This window comes from Asparagus officinalis, chromosome 4 (assembly GCF_001876935.1).
Source record: "Asparagus officinalis chromosome 4, Aspof.V1, whole genome shotgun sequence".
In the NCBI taxonomy this organism is placed as follows: domain Eukaryota; kingdom Viridiplantae; phylum Streptophyta; class Magnoliopsida; order Asparagales; family Asparagaceae; genus Asparagus; species Asparagus officinalis.
In genome coordinates this window covers 120,524,483-120,550,097 of record NC_033797.1, presented here as the reverse complement: position 1 = coordinate 120,550,097, position 25,615 = coordinate 120,524,483, and the positions used below count along the sequence as shown (strand labels likewise).

The 25,615-nt window shown below is 38.5% G+C and overlaps 1 protein-coding gene across 2 annotated transcripts; it reads right to left on the bottom strand.

Annotated features, from left to right (window-relative positions):
• LOC109838031 (uncharacterized protein C17orf53) lies at positions 2,338-25,393 on the bottom strand. Of its 2 annotated transcripts, none has more exons than XR_002246547.1 (8): positions 24,858-25,393; positions 24,673-24,752; positions 23,606-23,668; positions 23,423-23,524; positions 23,231-23,296; positions 5,287-5,359; positions 4,615-5,199; positions 2,338-2,653 (listed from the first exon to the last, which is right to left on the bottom strand). XR_002246547.1 is itself a non-coding variant. In XM_020406454.1 (8 exons), the coding sequence occupies exons 1-7, from the start codon at positions 25,228-25,230 to the stop codon at positions 4,676-4,678; spliced, it is 1,281 nt and encodes a 426-aa protein (XP_020262043.1). In that variant the 5' UTR covers positions 25,231-25,393; the 3' UTR covers positions 2,338-2,681; positions 4,643-4,675. The 2 variants fall into 2 exon arrangements, 1 of the variants encoding a protein (XP_020262043.1); XM_020406454.1 differs by having other exon boundaries at positions 2,338-2,681; positions 4,643-5,199.

Genomic DNA, 25,615 nt, shown 5'->3' with positions numbered 1-25,615 from the left:
GGAAGGCGATATTTCTCTCATGAAGGTGCATACGAATGAGAATCCCGCGGACATGTTAACCAAGGTGGTCACAGGTAGCAAGTTTAAGCATTGCTTGGACTTGCTTCATATCAGCCCGTGTTGAGTTGCCCAAGAGGGCATGGCCCTGCGGGGCGGTGATGGAGGTGAGGTGGAGACTATGTTGGAGAATAGTAGCAGAACTACGATTAGCTTGATCCCGGTGGAGGGTACGTAGGCAGTCGCGGTATAGTGACGCAGCTGGTTTGGCCTGATTTGGCCTGGATATCTCTCTGGTGAAGTTCGTAGGGGTTCTTTTGGTGTTTTCGTTCAAAATTTGAGGTTTATCAAATGATGAACGAGGTGGAGAATTGTGAACGTGGGGGACAGGGGGTCCCACCCATGTTTCCGCTGCGCTCCTAAGCCCACGACGCGCGCAGGTCGCCTATCGCTATCTCGCCCACGTCGAGCTCGTAGGCTCGTACGTGCCGTCCCGCGCCGAACTCGAGATCGTGCACAGCTTCGTGCGCGAATTTTTTCTCCCGCGTGCCAGCTTTTTCCCGCCTGCGAGAGCCCGCCTAAATTTCAGAGTTGCCCCCATGTTCTCTCCTATAAATAGAGAAGGGGTGGAGGAGTTCTTTGGTGTGGGGAAGTGTGGGAAATACAATTGAATATTGTGTGGAGTTTCTTTTGAGAGAAAAGAAAGAGTGAGTGAGAGAGAATTTGTAAGAATTTGGTATTCTCCTCATAGTGAAACCCCCCTCCCGTGGACGTAGGCTAGTTTGTCGAACCACGTAAAAATTTCGTGTTTGTATTTGTCTTATCTGTGAGTTGCCATAGCTTGTAGGTTCCCTCGAGATTTCAGTCCTTGAACTGATGAGAGGAAGAGTGTATATTTCACTTTGATGAAATATATCACTTTCGATTCTTATTTCCTTTGAGAAATAAGAATTTCATTATCTATTCTCGTTTCCTTTGAGAAACAAGAATTTAGAGGTTGACTTGTGCTTTTGTGACAACGAAAGCTAGGGCTATCTCTCAGGTGATATCGCTTCCGCGGCGGCGGGCGGGACTCCGCCCCAACATAATCAATTAACAATATTGTATTAGTCCATCTGTAAATGGTCCATCGAATTATGTTTGATAATTATAATGCTATGATAACTGTAAACGATCCATCTAATTAGACTTTGGCAGCAAGTACTTTTCTAACTTTTTAACAGCTAATATTTATTGCATTGCTCTTAAACATTGTAAAGCAATAATAAGCTTGTCTAGGTTACGTTTTAGGGAAACTATCTTCATGTGAACTTGAAGTATGAACATGCATCATGCACGTACCATAATTGCAGGATTAGTAGCAATTTAGAGGACAAATAATCCGAAATTCAAGAAGAATTGGATGCTTCTTAAGTTTCGAAACGTAAGTTTCGAAATACAACATATTGATATAATCTAAACCCCTTTTATGAACCAGGCAGGTTTTGAATAATAATCATGATTGACACAAGTCTATACAAATCAGCCTTAATGAGATAAAGCAACAGAAAAGAACACAATCTAAACAAACAAACAAACCAAAAAAAAAAAAAAAAAAAATAAAAAAAAGAATCAATATAACCACTAGTCTAGAAGTTATCAAGTGAGTAGATCTTCATACAAATTAACCTTTGAGAGTAAGAGACTAGGAGAGAAGAAATCAGTCTCGTGGAAAAAAGAGCGCTCTTTTCTTTTTCTTTTTCTTTTTCTTTTTCCTTTTTTTTTTGTGTGGTGTCTGCGGCATGAAATTCTTTCGCTGTCAGCAAAATAAAAAAAAGTATGGGGAAAAGTAAAACAAAGCCGATAGGTTTTCATATCAACAACCGTACTGTATCCGTCTCTTCAACATCCGAACCGTATCTATTTCAAGTTTCTCGGGATATGGTTATTTTCCCCTTACCAAAGAAAAACTATATTCATATCTGTATCCGTTTTTAAAAAGCGAATACGGATATATGACAAGTGTCATATCCAAACCATATGTGATCAATTTGCACCCCTATTACTAACTCAAACTCTAGGTAAGCTCGTAATTGACATAATTTTGAGTAGGATTTAATTTAAGTTAGGACATCTCTGCTAATACAATTTTACTCCAAGAAAACAGAAATTTGGACAGTTGGTAGTTAATCTTCTGGAAGCAGTTCCAAAATTAACAACTTATACCATTAAATAAGTGGAGCGTAAGTATCTACTAAAGAAATATTTTTTTAAAAAATCTGGAGGAAAAGCTATTCACAAAGAAGGTCCTGACTCCTGCATCAGCCACCTAGCTCAAGACATATCTAAGGTCTACAGCCATAGCTAAAAATAACATTTCTTCTTAATCCACAGCCAAATCAAAAATGAAACTCGTTAAAAAGTTTGCAGAAAATATTCCTTTACACGCATTTCCATTTGCAACTAATTACAAGACATGCATTTGAATGTTTCATCTGTTCATTGACATCCTGAGGAAGGGCTGAACCATTGGTACCTAATACAGGGGTATGAATTGAAAGTCTGCTGCTTGATGTGGGCATTACGCATACTGGGAACAATATACGCCCTATATGCAACATAGGTAACAACATCAGCACAAGCAGTGAAACTACCAAAAGATGAAGCATACTATAATCTCAGGTTTGATCATCGACCGACGAGACCTGAACAACAATCAAAAACCCCCTCCCGTGGACGTAGGCTAGTTTGCCGAACCACGTAAAAATCTCGTGTTTGTATTTGTCTTATCTGTGAGTTGCCATAGCTTGTAGGTTCCCTCGAGATTTCAGTCCTTGAACTGATGAGAGGAAGAGTGTATATTTCACTTTGATGAAATATATCACTTTCGATTCTTATTTCCTTTGAGAAATAAGAATTTCATTATCTATTCTCGTTTCCTTTGAGAAACAAGAATTTAGAGGTTGACTTGTGCTTTTGTGACAACGAAAGCTAGGGCTATCTCTCAGGTGATATCGCTTCCGCGGCGGCGGGCGGGACTCCGCCCCAACATAATCAATTAACAATATTGTATTAGTCCATCTGTAAATGGTCCATCGAATTATGTTTGATAATTATAATGCTATGATAACTGTAAACGATCCATCTAATTAGACTTTGGCAGCAAGTACTTTTCTAACTTTTTAACAGCTAATATTTATTGCATTGCTCTTAAACATTGTAAAGCAATAATAAGCTTGTCTAGGTTACGTTTTAGGGAAACTATCTTCATGTGAACTTGAAGTATGAACATGCATCATGCACGTACCATAATTGCAGGATTAGTAGCAATTTAGAGGACAAATAATCCGAAATTCAAGAAGAATTGGATGCTTCTTAAGTTTCGAAACGTAAGTTTCGAAATACAACATATTGATATAATCTAAACCCCTTTTATGAACCAGGCAGGTTTTGAATAATAATCATGATTGACACAAGTCTATACAAATCAGCCTTAATGAGATAAAGCAACAGAAAAGAACACAATCTAAACAAACAAACAAACCAAAAAAAAAAAAAAAAAACAAACAAACAAAAAAAAAAAAAAAAAAGAATCAATATAACCACTAGTCTAGAAGTTATCAAGTGAGTAGATCTTCATACAAATTAACCTTTGAGAGTAAGAGACTAGGAGAGAAGAAATCAGTCTCGTGGAAAAAAGAGCGCTCTTTTCTTTTTCTTTTTCTTTTTCTTTTTCCTTTTTTTTTTGTGTGGTGTCTGCGGCATGAAATTCTTTCGCTGTCAGCAAAATAAAAAAAAGTATGGGGAAAAGTAAAACAAAGCCGATAGGTTTTCATATCAACAACCGTACTGTATCCGTCTCTTCAACATCCGAACCGTATCTATTTCAAGTTTCTCGGGATATGGTTATTTTCCCCTTACCAAAGAAAAACTATATTCATATCTGTATCCGTTTTTAAAAAGCGAATACGGATATATGACAAGTGTCATATCCAAACCATATGTGATCAATTTGCACCCCTATTACTAACTCAAACTCTAGGTAAGCTCGTAATTGACATAATTTTGAGTAGGATTTAATTTAAGTTAGGACATCTCTGCTAATACAATTTTACTCCAAGAAAACAGAAATTTGGACAGTTGGTAGTTAATCTTCTGGAAGCAGTTCCAAAATTAACAACTTATACCATTAAATAAGTGGAGCGTAAGTATCTACTAAAGAAATATTTTTTTAAAAAATCTGGAGGAAAAGCTATTCACAAAGAAGGTCCTGACTCCTGCATCAGCCACCTAGCTCAAGACATATCTAAGGTCTACAGCCATAGCTAAAAATAACATTTCTTCTTAATCCACAGCCAAATCAAAAATGAAACTCGTTAAAAAGTTTGCAGAAAATATTCCTTTACACGCATTTCCATTTGCAACTAATTACAAGACATGCATTTGAATGTTTCATCTGTTCATTGACATCCTGAGGAAGGGCTGAACCATTGGTACCTAATACAGGGGTATGAATTGAAAGTCTGCTGCTTGATGTGGGCATTACGCATACTGGGAACAATATACGCCCTATATGCAACATAGGTAACAACATCAGCACAAGCAGTGAAACTACCAAAAGATGAAGCATACTATAATCTCAGGTTTGATCATCGACCGACGAGACCTGAACAACAATCAATCAGATATGGTTGATGAACTAATTAAAATCATCCTGATAGTCTGCAAATAGCTCTAGTAGCTGTTCATCTGTCCATTGATTAGCTGAAACGCTTGAAATCATCTTTTTAGGTTCCTTCATCCTCGTATCTGACTCTGTATCCATATTTGCACTTGCATCTGCTACGATGCTAGTTTTGACATTTGAGGTAGAAATCATGTTCTTGTTAGTATCTACTCTTTGATCAGGTATGAAAACCACATCCGCGACAGTGTTCGTCTCAAGATCTGGCTTCTCAACTACATTTGTGGTAGGACTTGTTTTATTGAGCTTAGCAGCAATCATTGTGGAAATATTAGTCGTGAAATTGGACTGGGAAGCTATAATGGGATTTTTTGTAGTAATATTATATGGTGAACTCTCGGTAGAACCTCTCTTTCTACGATCCAGTATCCTCTCGTTGTCTATTTCTCTGCTGAGTTCATTACCAGGAATATTCTCTTCACTATTCCTCGTTGAAATCTGCTTCTCCACTTGATTTTGTCCAAATTCCATTTGTTTGCCTGATGTGAAAAGTAAAATATATTGGTGATAATGGGGAAGTTGTTAAGTGTGTGGAGTTGCAAAAGAAAGTTGAATAAAGATGATACCAGAGGCCTCATATCTGGGTTCAGATGATGGCATCATTTGTTTATGTGGGGGACCACAATCCTTGCTGATGAGCTGTTCAAAAAAGGAGCTATGTCAATGATGAAGCTCATAAAAGTAAATTAGAAGCCAAACAAATTTCAGTACTTTATTCTGCCATATGAAATAAAAAGGCTAATATACTAGGAAGCAAGTATAAACTCACTGGCCTAAGCAAGAAGCTACTTTGCTGGCCTGCAACTTATAGGCAGTATTATCGCTAGCATGGCGAAAGCATTACACTTGCTAATAGTTGTATCCCATCTACCTTTAAAGAACCATGGAATACTCATTATATTTGATGAGCAGTGATCAATACTATATTTTAAGACTCGCTATCTATTGATAATCTTTTTTCTTTGACTATGTTGTACTTTCCTCACTGTATTTTCTGCAAATGCAGTTGTACAAATTTGATCAATTGACATAGTTTCCCTTTGTTAATTCCCAAAAAATAATTTATTATTGCTGATAACATTTTTATTATAGCCTTTCGATCAATTTGAGAATCATTAATTAGAAATCTGCTAAGAGGGAGTTAATTGTTGTTGGTAAGGCTTGTTACTTAGAACATGGAAGTCACCGTTATGCAAAGCTTCAAGATAAACTAGCACATCTAATATTAAGAAATATGAAGTTAGCATTTTTGCATGTTTCCTACAAACTGCAGTGGAAACAGAGGCGCAGGTCCACTTTTGATTGGAGATGATTTGTTTGGGTATTCGGAAGGTGGTATGCCAACCAAGACAAAGATAATTTGGAGTTGGAGAAGATATGGTTGAAAAAGTAGGCTTAGTGTTTTCTTGGAATCACTCTTTGGCATCACACCAATACCCAGTGTTATCAAAGGCATGCGCCTCAATGCACCTCATTCGCCCTGCAATGCAAGGCAGTGGCGAAGCGTCCCCGTGTCTGAGGCGATAGCGCTTTTTTGTGCCTGCAAGTGCCCTGTGCGAAAGCACTTCGCATGGGTGCACGCAAGTCACAACCTACATTTTTTGTTCTTTATTATTTCAATCATATCTTTGTACTCGACAACCCATATTCCAAAAGAAAAAAATAAACTCAATAAGACATTTTAGAAGCCCGATCGAAGCTTGTTTATTATTTCATTTTTCATTGATCTTATTCTTGATTTGACTTTTGATTTGGAAACTATAAATGTTGCTACTATGCTGGTTGTCTTAGCATTACGAAGTAAGACGTTATTTTGTGTTTGGTAGTAGATATTATTTACCTTGACATATTTTTTTCTGTGAAAATTCATCATTATGTTCTTTCATGCTTGATTACCTATCTTGAAATTTTATGTGTGCGGTGTGCACCTAGCTTCACTTTGGCGCGCACATTGCATTACACATTGCGCATGTGCATGTAAATTGACTTTGCCCTTGCATTGCATTGCGCATAGCGTATTGATAACACTGCCAATACCAATTGTAGTTTGGTATCAATCCTGAATCAATTACTTCATGCTAATGTAGGTCTCATGCTGAAAATATATAGCTCCAAACCAAAAATTGCAACAGAATCTGAAAAATCATAATTTTTTGTAGAGACATCTTCAATCTTTATTTAAGAAAAACTAATTTTTTTCAGACGTGCAAAACTTGATTACCAAAAAATAGCTTAGTAAGAAAGTGTTCTAATAATACCAAAATAAAAAGCATAAAAGGCCAATTTAGTCTCGTTCTAAGGCCTCATTCTAAAAGGGTAAATGGCTAATAACTCCATTACAAATTAAGTCCTTTTTTAACATCCGTTAGAAATTGGGTGTTAACTTTTCGTTTATGACCATTGTACTCTTAATGACATGGCAATAGAGGTCTCTATACTTTAACATAAATTTAAGATGTTGTGTAATCTCGAAAATGAAATTTATGTTGTGTACTCTCGAAAATGAAAGTAACCAAAGAGGAGTATCGGAAAATCTTACCTCTTCTGAAATATCGATTCAAAGGCCAGTTAGCGAAGGGAGGAAAGTGAAAAAAATATATTTGAACCTAGCTAGAAGGGGAAAATAAATTAAAGTTTTAAATTTTCCTCATACCTCAACGTTGGTCCTCTATATTTCTCTTGCGAAATATGCCAAGTTAGATGCAAGAAACGTTGTGGGGGTGTACAGTTAAAAAAAGTGAGTGCAGAATGAAAAAGAATTCATCTAAAGAATAAATCCCTCCTAGGTTGCTGTCAATTGATAACCAAAAAGGATGACACAAGCTAGAAGTTCAGGAAGTAGTTCCCCGCTATTGAATTTTAGAGTAATTCAAATTAGTTACTAGTCTTTTAATTCTCCTATAAATTGCTCTATAGACGATGGGCTTGATTTCAAATATGATATTAAACTGTTACAAGTATTTCAATACTGATATATACAGTAGATCATGTCATTGTAATATGTCAGATAATTGTTCATTAGTATCTAGCTCACATGTGTTTGTAAGAAGTCAATATAGTCTAACTGGATCTGCAAAACATCAACTGATTAAAACATTGAAGCTCCCAAAATAAGTTACCCTATCACAAAAATGAAAAAAAAATATCACAAAAATAAAAATAAATAAGTGTTAAAATTTAACATTGTGCCATTGTATTGTAGTTCATTGAGTTCAGAATAAGCCTTCAAGCTCTAGACTTTTATTGAAAGACAAAATTCGCATGTTCTATCCAAGTTTTTCAAACTAACCTGAACCTTGAAAATGAACCCACTAATACTATTAACCACCGACAAGAATAAGTCACAAGTACAAACACATAAATATTCTAAAAAGATGTTCTAATGTGGAAGGCTAATGGATATGCACCAGAATGCTCTTAATAAAGAACAGAATGCTCTTAATAAAGAATAGGGTTAATTACAAAAAACCCATGAAGTTTTAGGGAGTTACAATAAAAGCCATCAACTTTTTTTATTGCACTAAACCCCCATGAACTTTTGGGGAGTTGCACATAACCCCATGAACTATTTTTTCACTAAATTTCACATGAAAATCTCTCAGTTTAATCTTTAAATTAGTTCCATCAATTCTAACATCTCATGTGGCAAGCATGTACCAGATAAAAAAAGATGAAAATAATTCCTTAGTCCCAAAAAATTACCTATTTTTTCCCTTTTAATAACAGGGTGTTTTTTTGGGACTAAGAAGGAATTTTTCATCTTTTTCTTTGTCCTGTGCCTATCAGTGACATGTTCGAGTTGATGGTGCTCTGTTACCCGGGAACTTCTATCTTGAAGCTGTCCCTATATTCGACACGCACTTGTACCTGTACTCATCCCAAACTCCTTGGACACCCCTTGCGTATATGCATACATTTATTCGGACATGCGCTCAATTAAACAAAACATGTTCCAATTTAGAACACTAACATTTTCCGGATGTAGATCCTACACTAATCCAATTCTTAAAACTCATTGGTTCCAAACTATGATTTTAATGGTTGTTTGGGTGTTTAGTTCAAAAAACAAGCATTTTTACAATTTACAATCTACACAATAAAAGAAACATAAAAGCATTAGAGGAATTTTAGTTCTTATAACACATGAATAAAAAAATATTGATCTCATGTGAATTATTAATTTCAATGTATAATATGTGCATACAATATTTATATAGTCGTGTCCTCATATCCTAACTTTTGCAAATTTTCCGTGTACCATACCGGTCCCAATACCCATACCCATTCAATATAGATGAGGCTAATATGTAGATTAAAAGAAAAAAATTTCAGGTAAGATTTAGTGAAATCAAACAGTTCATGAGGGTAATGTGCAACTCCCCAAAAGTTCATGGGGCTTTATTCTGATAAAAAAACTTGATGGGGGTTTACTGCAACTCCCAAAAAGTTCATGTGGTTTTCTCTAATTAACACAAAAGAATATATAGTAGGATTTAAAGTGCTAAACTATGTAGCTTATAGTCTGGAATCTATATATACTCTCTACCTAAAGAAAGTCAAATAGTGAGAACCATAAACCATGATCAATATTTATACAAATAATCATAGACACTATTAACTTATTTTAACAAGAATTAAGGTTAACTACTATAACGCGTCTTCACTTCTAAAATGATAAGTTTAAGAATTCATAACGATCTCAATCGAGAAAAGATTTTCTGATTCGGCTACTCCTTGAATATTTCCTTGTATGCAGCAATAACTCAAGTTCACTAGAAGGAAGCATATTGATAAGCATGATAATCAATCATGGAAGGCACAAATTGAATAATAAATAAGAAATTTATGCTATAAAAGTTATATTACACTATATTAACAGTGCACAATGTAACCTAGTTGAGCTCATGTTAATAAGGATTTTATTTTCTTTATGAAGAATGCAGGAGTAGGTGTAATGAGAGGGACTACACTAGCCGAAAGCATGATTTTTCTTCCGTGAGCCCAAAATACAACCATCATGCATTAATAAAAAAACCTTCAAGTATGACAACATGTAATAAAGTTTCATATATATATGTAACTAAGTGAAAGAATAATCTAAAATAAAAGTTGTTACAATAAAGCATTTTCATTAATACTGAAATAGTTTTAACAGATGCACCTATCATTTAATCAATATGCTTCAATTTCTAAAAGTTTCAATTAGAAAATGTGACAATTGTAGCTTGTTTCATAACCACAAACTATAATTTTGAGGTCATGCCAAATTAAAAATACACTATAGATTGTACCATTAAACTTATTTCAAACAATAATAAAAGGAGATGAAACAAATCCTTTTAACTATGTATCACATTTATAAAATAATTGTATGAAACAAATCCTTTTAACTATGTATCACATTTATAAAATAATTGTAGGAGTACATGAACATAGAAAATTCATTTCACATAGCTACTTCTTAATAAAAACTTCATGAAATTGAAAGAAAATCATTTCACAATTCCATCACAAAGTGTAAAACGCATGAAAATATAAATGATCACAATTCTAATATTAAATGCAAAACTACATGGAGATTGAAATATCTTTTTTCTATTCTACTTGAAATGCAAAGAAAGTTATATGAAAATATGATGCAAGTATATGCAGGGTGTTTCCATATTAATCCCTCAAATTTTTTTAAGTAACTTGAAATTAGTACCTCTGGTAGAAGCTTGTTGAACTTGAGGGAGTATTCCGTCAACTTTAACATTTTTTAGTGCAATAATATTTATACCCATATGCATTCAAACCTAAATACAAAATAACCTTGACGAGAGCACAAATTGGGGAAGATTATGCAACGGTAGATCTAAATCCAGTAGTGTCAAACTAGATTTTGGTGGATTTTGATGCTTATTCAATTGATTTGGTAATTCAGTAATTACCCGTCCATGGTTAACCAGCCTACCACTTTTAACAATTTGGATGTCAAATGTAACAAAGGGACTAATTTCAAAACTCATCAAAGATTTAGGAGATAAATTTCAAAATATGAAGAGCTGGGGGACTACTTTCAAATATGAAAGATTTGTGAGACTAATTACAATTATGAAAGATTGGAGGAACTAAATGGAAAGAAACCTATAGTACATAATCACATAGATACTAGCATAGTTTGTAAAAAGCCAAGGGGGTCATGGCCACCCCCAGTCCCCTTGGCTCCATCACTAATGCACGAGGTTTTGTGTAATAGTTAATCTATAATTGAAGCTTTTTTGTTGGTTTCTCTCCTTTGGTTTGGGTTGTCTCATTTAAGAGTTAACTTATAATTGAAGGTTGGTGTATTGGTCATTTGAGGAGCCAAAGGTTTTATTTTAAGGAGCAGTAGGGTTTCTGCTTAAAGGAACAAAAAAAAATTGCTAAAGAAACAGAAGTTTTTTAAGGAGCGGGAGAACTAACAGTAGAAAACAATAGGTTTAGAGTAGAATTGTCCTTATAATTTGTATGAAATAGATCTTTTAACCGATAGTTAAAACAGGACTAATTTATCAACTAACAAATGGTACAAGGACTAAGTTGAGAAAAAGAAAGTGTAGGGACCAATCTGAGAATGAGGCCCCAACACTGGGTCTAAATTGGCCTTTTAGCCTTTAGAAATTTCCTAAAAATTAGATTCTAAAAAGATTTCTAAATCAATTTAAATTCATAATTGATAATTTATGCTTTATAGGTAAGGCTGTGAACGTGAGGGAGGGGCCCACCACACCACGTGAATAAAAGGACTGCATGAGAATTCGTTTCTATGAAAACGAACAACCCAAGGCCCACCCGATTACATCAAGTATATATATCTCTTCAATCCTTCCTAGGGTTGGTAGCAAGTACGAAAAGGGGAAAGGCAACGGATGTGCAGGAATTTTTTCGGCTGGATTTTTTTTCTTTGAGGAAAACCCTAGATCTGAAATCTGGGCTCTGATACCACTTGTTGCGCGCAGCGGAAATTTCGGCAGCACTTCGGCAACACAACAAGAGAGTCAGATCGAAACAAGAATTCTTATTGCGACCTGACTCTCTTGTTGTGCTGCCGAAGTGCTGCCGAAATTTCCGCTGCGCGCAACAAGTGGTATCAGAGCCCAGATTTCAGATCTAGGGTTTTTTGGTAGAGGAAGATTTTGTATGAAGTTTAGTTCTTGGAGTTCTCGGCTTCGGTGGAGATAGCATTAGGAGTTGCCGTTGGAGATTTCGCTTTCCTCGTGTGGATAGGAGATCTATTTGGAATCCGATCTAGGGTTCAGTTGGGTGGTTCCTAAATCTATCAAATTTGTTCTTTCTCTACAATTTGGAGTTAGTTCGCAATAGAAGAAGAAGGTAAAAGCAGCAAATCGATGGCGAGTACAATACAAGTTGGTTTTCAGAACACTAAGATTAGTGTTGTGAAGTATGACGGTAAAATCAACTTTGGTTTGTGGATGAGCGACGTACAGGATGCGCTCAATGCTCAGAATCTGGAAGAGACCATCATGGTCCACGAGAGACCACCTAAATATGAAAATGAATAGGAACGCTTGTGGGGTGATCAGGTCCTGTTTGGAACAGGAGCTGAAATATGATGTGATTGGGGTGACGTCTGCAATGAAGATGTGGAAAATTCTCAACAACAAGTATCTCACAAAGAGTGTTGAGAACAGGTTGCACTTGCTGCGAAGACTCTTCAGATTTCAGATGTCCAGAGGCACCTCGCTAGCGGCTCATGTGAACAACTACACTAAGTTGTTGTCGGACTTGGCGAATGTTGATGAGAAGATATCGGATAAGTACAAGGCGATTATTTTGTTGGGCTCCTTACCGGATGAGGAGTATGATACCTTCGTGCTCACTTTGTTGAACGGGAGATCTTCTATCAGCTATAGTGAAGTGACTAACGCTTTGACGAATTACGATTTGAGGAGGAAGGACAAGGAGACTTCCCGCGCTAGTACTTCAGGAGAGGCCTTGTCGACGAGAGGTAGAAGCCCATATCCGAAAGATGGTAATAGAGGAAGGTCAAAGTCTAGAGGTCGTCACCAATTAGCAAAGAACCAATGTGCATTCTGCAAGGAGCAGGGACATTGGAAGAGAGACTGCCCGAAGCTCAAGGAGAAAGAGAATGGCAAGAAAAAGGGCCCGAAGGCCAATGAGGTGAACATTGCGAAAGGCGATGATTCCGATGATTCGTGCTTTTCTCTACTGATTACTCCGGAGGTGAACCATGTGGATGCATCAGATTGGATGCTTGATTCCGGCGCTACCTTTCATGTGACCCCTAGGCGAGACTGGTTTGCATCTTTTGAGAAAGTCGACGGGGGCGTTGTTGTCATGGGAAATGATCAATCCTGTGGCGTTTGTGGGATAGGTACCGTACGGATTAGGATGCACGATGGAGTAGTCCGTGAGTTGAATGAGGTGAGATTTGTTCCTCAACTAAAAAAAATCTTATCTCAGTTGGAGCTTTGGAGGCGAATGGATTCAAGGTGACTTTCGAAAACGCTGTAGCGAAAGTTACTAAGGGATCATTGGTGGTGATGAAATGAGTCCGCAATCGGAATTTGTATTATCTGAAGGGAAGCACCGAGATTGGCCAGGTTGCTTCGGCTATTTCAGAAGCGGACATGAACAGACTTTGGCACTTTAGGTTGGGGCACACAGGTGAAAAGTCACTGCAGGCATTGTGCAAGCAGGGGCTATTGAAGGGAGCCAAGAGTGGGAAGATTGAGTTCTGTGAGCACTGTGTTCTTGACAAGAAGACGAAGGTGAAGTTCGGGACTGTCATTCATCAGACGAGGGGCATCCTAGATTACGTGCACACAGACGTTTGGGGTCCCACCAAGACTGCATCACTTGGTGGTCGACATTGGTTCGTCACTTTTGTAGATGACTATTCTAGGCGTTATTGGGTGTACACCATGACGAAGAAGAGTGAAGTCCTAGATTTATTTGTGGAGTGGAAAAAGAGATTGGAACTGCAGACTGGGAGAAAGATCAAGACGTTGCGATCCGACAACGGTGGTGAGTATACTTCTGACCCCTTTCAGCAGCTATGTCGAGACGAGGGCATAGAGAGATACTTCACAGTTAGTCATACACCGCAGCAAAATGGGGTGGCAGAGAGGTTGAATCGATCTTTACTGGAGAAGATCCGATGCTTATTGTCGCAGAGTGGTTTGGAGAATATCTTTTGGGCTGAGACACTTACATATGCGAGTCACCTCATTAATAGGCTGCATTCATCTGCGATTGAGGGGAAGACCCCTATGGAGATGTGGTCGGGAAAGCCAGCACATGATTATGACCAGCTCAAGGTATTCGGGTGCCCTGCATATTATCATGTTAGAACTGATAAATTAGAACCTCGAGCTAGGAAGGCCATATTTGTAGGATTCAAACGTGGTGTCAAGGGATACAAGCTTTGGGATCCAGTGGATAAGAAGATTGTGCTGAGTAGGGATGTCACATTCGATGAGGCTTCTATCTTGAAGCTTCCCAGCTCTCATCAGGTGGAGAGCGACCCGACGGAGGAGATATCGCAGGTAGTGGAGATCGATGCAGGTCCATATTGTCCAGATGGTATAGTATCCATGCAGGTGCCGACTGAGGTGACGCCAGGCGAGCACGACGGTGACATGGTATAGTATCCATGCAGGTGCCGACTGAGGTGACGCCAGGCGAGCACGACGGTGACACGGAGGATACAAGTACAAATATGCAGGATCAAGAACCGACGGCTCAGGTTCAGAATTCGATTGCGGCTCGGAGACAGAGGAGAAACATACAGATGCCAGCACGGTATGCCGACACAGTTGCGTATGCACTTCCGGTAGAGAGTATCGATGAGTTAGTGCCTACTACATTCAGAGAGGCTGAGCAGAGTTCGGAGGCTGATTTATGGCATGTGGCTATGCAGGAGGAGATGAAATCTCTTCATAAGAACGATACATGGGAGCTTGTTGAGCTTCCAAATGGGCGGAAGGCAATTGGTTGCAAGTGGGTATACACGAAGAAGGAGGGCATTGAGGGCACTCCATTGAGGTTCAAAGCTAGGTTGGTTGCGAAGGGCTATGCACAGGAGGAAGGTATTGACTATAATGAGGTTTTCTCTCCGGTGGTGAAGCACTCTTCGATTCGGATTCTGCTAGCTTTGGTGGCACAGTATGGTTTGGAGTTAGATCAGTTGGATGTGAAGACGTCAGTTCTTCATGGTGATCTTGATGAAGAAATATATATGACTCAGCCATTGGGATTCCGAGCTGCAGGGAAAGATAAGTTGGTTTGCAGATTAAAGAAATCGCTATACGGTTTGAAACAGTCTCCTCGACAGTGGTATAGAAGATTTGATGGTTTTATGATTGGTCATTCGTACACTTGGAGCCAGTTTGATCCTTGCGTATATTTTCGCAAGTTGAAAGAAGGTGCGTACATTTATTTGTTGCTCTATGTCGATGACATGTTAGTTGCCTCTACTTCTAGGTCGGCTATAGATGAGTTAAAAGTTCAACTTTCAAATGAGTTTGAGATGAAGGACTTGGGTGAGGCCAAACGCATTTTGGGAATGGAGATCGGCAGAGACAAGAAGAAGGACAGAATTTGTTTGACACAGGTGGCTTATTTGAAGAAGGTTCTACAGCTATTCCATGTTAACATGGATACGAAGCCAGTTAGTGTACCATTAGGAGCCCATTTAAAACTTTCAGCTGATCTTTCACCGAAGTCAGTTGAAGATCGAGAGTTGATGTCGAAGACTCCATATGCGAGTGCGGTTGGGAGCTTGATGTACGCGATGGTATGTACGAGGTCAGATTTGTCACAGGCAGTAAGCATGGTATCGAGATACATGCACGATCTAGGAGTGGGTCATTGGGACGCCGTGAAATGGATTTTGAGGTACATTCGAGGTACGCTCAATGTTGGTTTGGTTTATGAGCGGGACACTACAGGTGGGCAGCTGTGCATTGGTTATGTTGATTCGGATTATGCCGGGGATTTGGATAAGCGCCGGTCTACTACGGGGTATGTGTTTACTTTGACCCGTGCGCCGGTGTGTTGGAGATGCACCTTACAGTCGACGGTGGCTTTGTCTACGACGGAGGCAGAGTATATGGCAGTTACGGAGGCTGTGAAGGAGGCTATTTGGCTTCGAGGACTTTTGGAGGAACTTGGTATATCGCAGAGGTCCGTCACTATTCATTGTGATAGCATGAGTGCTATCTATTTGGCGAAGAATCAGGTTTTTCATGCGCGGACGAAGCACATTGACGTTCGTTATCACTTCGTTCGGGATGTTCTTGAAGATGGTGATGTGGAGATTGTGAAAGTCCACACGAAGGATAATCCGGCGGATATGCTCATTAAGGTGGTTCCGAGCAACAAGTTTGATCATTGTCGAAACTTGTTGTATATTCGTGATTGTTGAGGCCGTTGGCGGCCATTTGGGTGAACTACGTTCGGCTTGATTCCTTGGGCAAGAAGATACGTAGGCAGTCTTTGAGATGCAGCCGGTTTGGATTAGTTGATGGGGGTGAGATTGTTTGGACTCTCGTTCGGGTTCTCGACTTGTTGTGGATTGCGTTCGTACTGATCACAACAAGTGGGACATTTGGTTACTTTGGTGTCGGCTCAGTTTTGGGAAAACTTCACCGAGGTGGAGAATTATGAACGTGAGGGAGGGGCCCACCACACCACGTGAATAAAAGGACTGCATGAGAATTCGTTTCTATGAAAACGAACAACCCAAGGCCCACCCGATTACATCAAGTATATATATCTCTTCAATCCTTCCTAGGGTTGGTAGCAAGTACGAAAAGGGGAAAGGCAACGGATGTGCAGGAATTTTTTCGGCTGGATTTTTTTTCTTTGAGGCTGCGGCATAAAATCACAGCAGGAGAAAAGCAGAGATTTTTTTTTTAGGGTTTTGTGCATCCTTTGTTGAGAGAGATAATTGTGTGAGAGGTTTGAGAGTTTGTGTGAGGGTTTAGATTGAGTGATTGTAAACCCTAGTTGTGTTCTCTCCCTCTATTAGTAGATCTCCCCCCTCCTTGCCCCGTGGACGTAGGCAATTTACCGAACCACGTAAAAATTGGTTGTATCGCTTTTGTGTGATTTGTAATAGCTTTTTAGGTTCCCTCGACGCGCAGTCTTAGAGCTGACGAGAGGAAAAGCAAATATCCCACTTTGATGGGATATTAGGCTTCAGATTCTTGTTCCCTTTGAGAAACAAGAATTCTTATTGCGACCTGACTCTCTTGTTGTGCTGCCGAAGTGCTGCCGAAATTTCCGCTGCGCGCAACAAAGGCTACAAAAACATTCTACTAAAATCAAAATTTTAATACTAAACAAATTTTATCTATCGTTTTGTTTCCTTCATTTGTTCCTTTGTGATTTTTCAAGAAACGTTGACCTACATCAAATCCTCACTGGTTAGAGAAAACTCAAGCTCAGTTTTGAAATAGGATATACTGAAACACTTTGAATCACTATAATGGATTGAAGTAGACTGAAGTTTAGCATTCATTGAAAAGAAACATCACTAAAGATAAACATGCATGAAAGATATTAAAATATGGACAAATGAGAGTATCAATGTAGTGGTGGTGAATCTTTCCTACTCTGATAAATGAAGGTGAACGCGCGGTTTGGGCTTTGGGATAGTGGCGCTACAACAAATAAGAACAAGAAAATTTAGAGATAGGAAGAGAAGATAGTGAGAGACGATTAGAGAAGGTCTTTTTTGAATCAATTCTTTTCCATCATAGCAATCCCCATTAGAGTACTGCCTACAAGGACTTCACGGTAATGAAGGTCGCACGCATCAAAGGTTGAAGTTTCACACCTAAGACACAGTATAAACAATCATAATATTGTTAGGTAAATTGCATTTATCCTCAAGGTTTCTAGAAGTGGAATGTATCTCCCATAAAGATCTTATCCCACTCAATGTTTTCCAATTGCAACTATGCCCCTGGAGGCTTCGTTCTGTTAACATTTCCTTAAAAAGGCTTGTGCTAGTATTTAACAACAAAATTGTCACTGAATGCTCCATTTCTTCTATGGGGTTTTTCGATATTGGTCCCTTAAATCATAGTGAATTTGATATTAGTCCCTCAAATTTTCATATTTTGATATCAATCCCTCAATTACACTTTAGTTGTTGATATTAGCACTTCCGTTAAGATCATGGTTAAGAATGATGACATGTGGTTAGGTTAGTGCTAACCCTAGGTGAGTATTCTCTAACCAGTGAGGATTTGATGTAGGTCAACGTTTCTTGAAAAATTTGTCCAAAGCCAAATTAGACCCTACATAACTAACCCCTCTCTCTAGCCTCTCTCTCATTCTCTCTTGCTTTGTCTCTCCCAGTTTCTCCACCTCCCATCCCCCAAATCCCCTCTGCCCCTTCCCCCAATTCCTCCAAAGCCAAAATCTTCTCCAGGAATTCATAGGGTTAGAGTAGCTTGAATGCTAGATATGGACTACCTAATTTCCTCCGTCCCTTTTGGCTCCATCCGCTGCTTCATCCGTCGACCAATTAAACGCCAACGATATATGGTTATTAGGAAGCCGGATATGATCTCGGTGGATGAAAGAATGAATTATGGGAAAGGTGAGGACGAGGTGATTTGTGCTTAGAGATTGGGTTTTGAGTTGAATATTGTGAGATGTTTTAGCTACTTTTAGACTTGTGTGATTGCTATCTTGCTTGAGAAGGATGTGAAAATGGGTAATTTGGGTTTGGTTGAGAAAGATATCATCTTGATGGGGATTCCTTGATGGGTTTTTTGCTGCAACTCCAGTAGAGAAGAGCTTGAATTTGATGATAAAAGGGAATGTGAGCGTCTCCAAAGAGGAGACTATGCGAAGAGGTTGATGGATGGGGAAATGGTTGTCTCTGTTAGAGGAGTTGCCATTGATTGGATTGCCAACTTTGGTTTCTATTTTATTTTTCTATTTCTTTAATATCTATTGTTTGATTAGATAAAGACTAAGTTGGCTTCTTGCTAAAGGTTGTGCCATTAATTGGATATGGACTTGGGGTTTTATCTTTTTCTTTGATTAAAATTTGTCTTAATCTGCTTGCATATTAATTTGGATGCTTTCAATCTTTTTCTTCACCAGTACTTTCCAATTGAGCAAAATCTCCCCCTTTCCCATAATTGTTTAAAATCAAAGGGATGTGATGAGGACATTGCACAGCCTCCACTTCGCACATACTTTCGTCGCAATATTATCAGCATGAATTTTATTTAAAATGAATTTTGTTTAAAATCTTACGGCTCAATATTATAAGCATGAATTTTGAAACGACGTGCGTGTATTCAGGAGATCAATATTATCAGCATGAATTTTGTTTAAAATGAATTTTGCACATACTTTTCCATAATTGTTTAAAATGAATTTTGAAAATACGTGCACATAGTTTTCCATAATTCTTTAAAATGAATTTTGCACATACTTTTCCATAATTGTTTAAAATGAATTTTGCACATACTTTTCCATAATTGTTTAAAATGAATTTTGAAACGACGTGCGTGTATTCAGGAGATCAATGTTATCAGCATGAATTTTGAAACGACGTACGTGTATTCATTTTGTTTAAAATAAATTTTGCACATACTTTTCCATAATTGTTTAAAATCTTACGGCTCAATATTATCAACATGAATTTTGTTGTCGATATAATTATCACAAGTTAAATAATTGATGTTCTAAGTTATAACAAACCGTGGGATAGAGTATTGAACATTACAAATTGGTCTCCTTGTTGATTTCTCATTTTCTATCGTATTCCACATTATCATTTAGCATCATGTTAGGTGTTAGAATTGATTTTGCATTTTGATAGATTGCATCTAGGCGAAAATTAGTTGGCTGCATCGTTATTATTAGGACATCTAGGTTGCATTTAGAAACTAATCTGTTGCATGCGCACCCATAGTGGAACACAATATTCTCCCCCAGATTCTAATTCCAAGATGGATCCCAACCTTGCAAGCCTCACAAAAGCCATAGAAGCCTTAACTGCGCGATTCGATATTGTTGAACAAGATTTGAGAGAGACGAGGGAACGTTTAGATCGAGTGACGGATAGTCCCCATGAACGTGATGAAGAAGACGGATCTCGAAACAGACATTATCCCCATCAACCTCATGAATACATAAGTCCTCACGCCAACCGTTTTGGAAATCGCCCGCCTAGAGACAATTCACCCTTTGACCCAGATGAGATGCATCTGAAGTACGTTAAACTAGAGGCACCCACTTTCGAAGGCCAGTTGGATTCTCAGGTTTTTATCGATTGGATGTCGGACATGGACCACTATTTCGGTTGGTATAAAATGTCCGATGAGAGACGAATTCGATTTGCCAAAATAAAACTTGTGGGTCATGCAAGACAATATTGGGCTAACGTTGAGAAGCTGATGACTCTTAGGAGGCAAGAGCCCATACAGACTTGGGATGAGATGAAATTGAAACTCCAAGAGAAATATTTGCCTGTATCGTATAAGCAACGCTTGCTCGATCAATGACAGCGCTTGACGCAAGGCAATCGACCAGTATCGGAGTACATCAACAAATTTGATGAATTTCTGGTTAGGTGTGGTGAGAGTGAATCTGACATTGTAGTCTTGTCTAGATTTCGCTCAGGACTTAGGGAAGATCTTAGGCGCGAACTCTTCGTGCGAGACATCTCCACTTTAGAACAAGCCTATCAGCTTATCCAAGATTTAGATCGATCGCAAGGTTCTCCTTTCACTAAACGCACAGACTATGGGAATACCATCAATAAGGGCTCCACTGTTAAGTCCCCACTTAATCAACCACAGTCTCAATCCCGAACTGGACCTAGTACCTCCACGCAGAAGCCAGATGATAAAGGCAAGGGAGTTTACAGCGAGTCACCTAGATCAGCTCAATCTACTCGATGTTTTAGGTGTCAAGGATTTGGTCATATTGCTGCTCGGTGTCCTAGTAAGACAAGAACTTTAATTGTTGAGACCCGATCGGACAGTGACCAGGATGACTTAGAAGAGATTGTCCACGACCCTGATGAAGATGTTTGGGAGGATGAACCTGCCAATGCTATCGTAGGATGTATTTTGAGCATGCTAACACCCTCGATCAACAAAGTGGACGAAATTTCCCGCCGACTTAGTGTTGTGAGGTGCGCATTAGCTCAACCTAGGGATAGTGATGACTGGCGTAAAACTACAATTTTTCACACAACCACAAAGATCAATGATAAAAACTGTCGAGTCATAATTAACAGTGGGAGTTGTGTTAACGCCGTCGCCTCTAACATGGTGACTGTACTTGGATTGAAACTTGTTCTCCATCCTCAACCATATAAAGTATCTTGGGTGAATACTGCATCCATTGAGGTTAAAGAACGATGTCTTGTCCCGATCTAATTTGCTACTTATTTGGACAAGATTTGGTGTGACATTGTTATCATGGATGTTGGGCACATCATTTTAGGTAGACCCTGGATATATGATCTAGATGTCACTATCTATGGACGATCAAACACCTATTCATTCGTCCATGATGGGAAGAGGATCAAATTAGTTCCATCGCGACCTCCCCCCCCCCCTATCTGCTCCTAAACGTACCGATTCTTCCAACAACCAAAGAGGACTAAATTTGATCAGCTCCAAGTCTCTGGACAAGGAGGTCGCTAAAGGGTCTACCGTTGTTGCCCTTGTTGCTAGGGAGATTACCGAAAACTCCCAATAGCAAATTCCTTCTGCAGTAACTCCAATATTAAAGAAATTTGCAGATGTTTTCCCGGAAGAACTCCCAAACTCTTTACCCCCGATGCGCAACATCCAACACGCTATAGATTTTGCTCCAGGATCTAATCTTCCCAACTTGCCTCATTACAGAATGAATCCAACCGAACATGCCAAACTCAAGAGGCAAGTTGAAGAACTGTTGACTAAAGGGTTCATTAAAGAGAGCTTGAGTCCGTGCGCTGTGCCGGCATTACTAACCCCTAAGAAAGACGGTTCATGGAGAATGTGTGTTGATAGTCAAGCAATCAACAAAATCACCGTGAAATATCGGTTTACATGAATGGATTTCATATTAACATACTTACTTTTTACATGAATGGATTTCATATTAACATACTTACTTTTTACATCAATATAGCAATTGTATAATTTTTCAAACCTAAGAGCAAGCTCATCAAAAGTAATAACATCATCATTGTCAAGCTCACATACCTCACTAGGGTTATCACCTAGTGGTAGTGTACATGGAGATGAGGCTTCTTTAGAACTCAAAGCGGGATTTTCCAACGCTTGTTGAATAGCCTTCAAGTCCTCTTGATGTGCTTCAATAAATTTCCATAAGGTGTAAGCATCTGGGTTGCATAACTTTTTCTATCTACTAGTTTCCCAACATCCATATAGAAAAAACTAATTTCAATCCTTTTTGAACAAACAAACTAATGATGATGGTGTATAGTTTCTTCTTTTCTTCTTCTCCTTTTTTTCCCCTGGAACAATAGTTCCGTAAAAAAACAAAAAAGATGAACTTGATCAGATAGATAACATGGATCTAATTTATTTCTAGGAATAATGAATTGCGAACAAAGAGCTGAAACATCACTTAAGGGTGGCAGTAATGATGAATAAGGCCATGAAAACAGATAAATTAGAGAATCTGAATGGAAAACACATGACATCCAGTGCCGATGATTGAACGTCTGATCATGGAGAAAGAGGAAAGGAAACGTGGGTGGTGGACATAATTAGTGCATAATTTGCTTGGTTGAGGCGGGATAGGGGTTATGGAGAAGTACATAAGATGTAAGTACATACAAGTAATCGACGGGAACTGGCTGATGACAAAGATATAATGTAGACGACTCAAAATACTTGCAAGTTGCAACAATGCACAATTGCCAGAGTTACGGTTAAACCTATGTCGATTTCTCATTGATAAACTCTACAAGTTTTACCTTTTCCAAACCTTTCATGTAAGTTATATCACTCTACAATGTTTACGCATTGATTCCCTATCCATAATAAAGCAATAGTAACAGTTTATGATTATTAACATCGTAAGTAAAGTACAGAATCAAATGACCTGAGTACATTTAACATAGATATGTAATTGCGTTACAAAAATACCTTTATTACAAATATAACATTAACGTAAAACAGCTTGGCACTTATATTAGTTGAGAAAATTGGCACCTTAAAAGAGCTTAAGCAATGGAAAAAATAATACTATATAAGTGTACAACACCAAAAGCTGATGTAAAAGTTGTTAACAAGAACCAAGAGTTTATCTAAGCAGTACAATATAAATGTAAAAGTTTTAGGTGAGCTTACTCAAGGTCTCCACGTTGAACACCGCAAAGAACAATAAATTACAGATACCGCAACAGTTAATGCTTAGAGGCAACGATTATGCAAATTTCAAGAAGTGAACAATCCCATTACTCCAAGGCTAACAGTCATTGGATATCACAGTTGATTCACATACCTTCACCATGTTGTTTGCTGTGACATTGATATAACATGCCAAACGACCTGGACAGAAAACAGCTACCTGAAAGCATTCCAATGGGTGTTAGCTCAATGATGCATTGATGCCATGATCTCAAAAGATATATTATATATCATAAAAAAAATTAATATTAAATAGTAAAGTTCAGCATCCATTGTGATCTAAGACCTGCTTCAGAATGAGAACACATCCAACTGATATATCGCCACCAAGGTTACTCTCAAGTAAGACGTTTCGATGGATAGAAGCTCCAATGATTCCTGTAGGATCCTAAAAGCGAGCATCATATCCATAAAGTCCAATTAACAAATTTAACATAAACCCCAAGTTTCACAAGTAGAGAAACAGTACCTTCAGGGTTATGAACAGATCACCGAGCCCATTTGGGACACAAGACTTGACGATGCCAGCCACCTGAGTACCAATTCAGTGAGATGCAATCAGATTAAATCAGATCCAGGATATTTTTAGCCAAAATAACCAAAGCTTTGGACCATTTTCACGACAAAACTTGAGCCGTGATAACAACCTTTGCATTGCTAGTTGTACACTTATGTGCCTGATTCATTTGTTCTACATTTGGGTAACTATAGTAATATTCTTTATAATAGCATCAACATGATTAAGCATGACAATGATTTCCAACCTCACATGATAAATGACAAAATTGGAGTCATAATTAGGTCAATTAAGTTCTCATCTAGAGGACAACATTACATGCCATTTTGATAACATCAAATATTCAAGCTTTTGACTAGATTTTCAGTAGTATTCCCTAGCCAAATTTGAACCTAAGAGAAGATGTTAGGAACTTTCTTTAGTATTTACCAAGACCAATGTGCTAGAAATGACTATGAACTGGCTACAAAATAAACTTAACAAAGTTACCACAATAACCAGAATACTTGCAAAAACTCTTATGTATTAGTACTAACATTAGCATTAGACCATAATGAACAAATGCAACGGACAATTTCAATAATTCATAGTAGTTATTATTTACATCAGAATCAACATGTAAATTTCTCACAAATATGAAATATTGTTACCCCTTAAACAGAGAACTCTATCCTGATACCTCACCTACTTATCTCCAACCATAATTTGAATAAAGAAGTTTTCAAATTTTACTCACTATTAACCAGCATGCTCAAGATGGCGACCAAAAACTAGCTAAAATTTAGCAGAGAAAAGGTAATCGGCTACAATTTACCACCAGATATTGGGCAATCTCAGCATGCTTTGTACCTATTAACATTAGCATTCAACCATTTTGTATAATACTAAATAACCGGTTTAAATAACTAAAATTTCACCTTAAAAAAATCCTGTTCTAATATGTATAAAAAAATAAAAAACAAAAAATAAAAACCAAAAGGCCATGCCACAGATTTCAAAACATTAATGATTTACTTGACCTGCGGTATTCGAACAGCTGCACGAGCATTATTCCTATCCTTGATCAAACTGATCGGCCACATCAGCTCAAATTCCCCACCTAATCCATCAAACGAAACCTTAACCACCCCAAAGCAAACAAAAGACACCTGAAATAAAAAAGACGTAAACATATGGAATGAAATGAAATCAGACAGGGATTCACCAAGAAACGCAGCAGCAGAAAGCCAAGGACTGAGCTTAAAGTCTCCATCTTGCTCCTCTTCTTCAACCCTCAATCTCCCTCGCGAATTGAGAAGACTGCAAGCGCCGGCGACGGCGGCCGAAGCTTTCCGGTGCATCGCCGCTTGAACAGCGCCGGCGGGGCCGGGGATCGGTCTGTGGGCAGCGTTTTTAGGGTTAGGGTTAGGGTTAGGGTTTTGGGAGCAGGGTTGGAGAGGGGGGAGAGAGAGGGAGAGGGGAGGCAGGGTAGAGTTGTAACTATTGGGGTCTTTGGAGGGTATTTTGGGATTTGAGAGGAGCGAAGGGAGGTCGGAGTCGTCGATGTCGATTTCGTCTTCCCAATGGAAGTCCTCCATTTCTTCGGTTCCCCAGTTGGGGGGCGCCGTACGGCTTATTCGGGGCTTGCTAGGCGGGAAATTTTTTTGGGGTGAATTTCGCGAATCAATTTGAGCTCAGGGGGGCGTGTTTAAAACTACTGAACTTTTTAAGTTTCACAAAGACCCTCTGCATTTTTTAAGAGTTTTATGAAACTTCTTGAATATTCGGAGTTCATCCTTTAATAGAGTTTATTCTGAGGGGAGATGAAAAATTAGGAAATTGGAGAATTTTTTTTGGCGGACAAGTGAAAACTGCCGGTCTTTCGGCTGCCTGAGGAGAACATAAAATGTTGAAATTAACGGGGTCAAATATGGTAGCAAATTGGGATAAGTTTGGAATCTTTTGCAGAATTTATAGAGTTCA

What these genes read in the sequence shown, in the direction of transcription:
- LOC109838031 (XM_020406454.1), bottom strand. Translation starts at nt 25,230, where the DNA reads ATGGAGGACTTCCATTGGGAAGACGAAATCGACATCGACGACTCCGAC. An exon ending in GTGTTCTCATTCTGAAGCAG is followed by an intron (nt 23,297 to 23,422) that starts GTCTTAGATCAC and finishes GAATGCTTTCAG; the next exon opens with GTAGCTGTTTTCTGTCCAGG. An exon ending in ACCCAGATATGAGGCCTCTG is followed by an intron (nt 5,200 to 5,286) that starts GTATCATCTTTA and finishes TTTTCACATCAG; the next exon opens with GCAAACAAATGGAATTTGGA.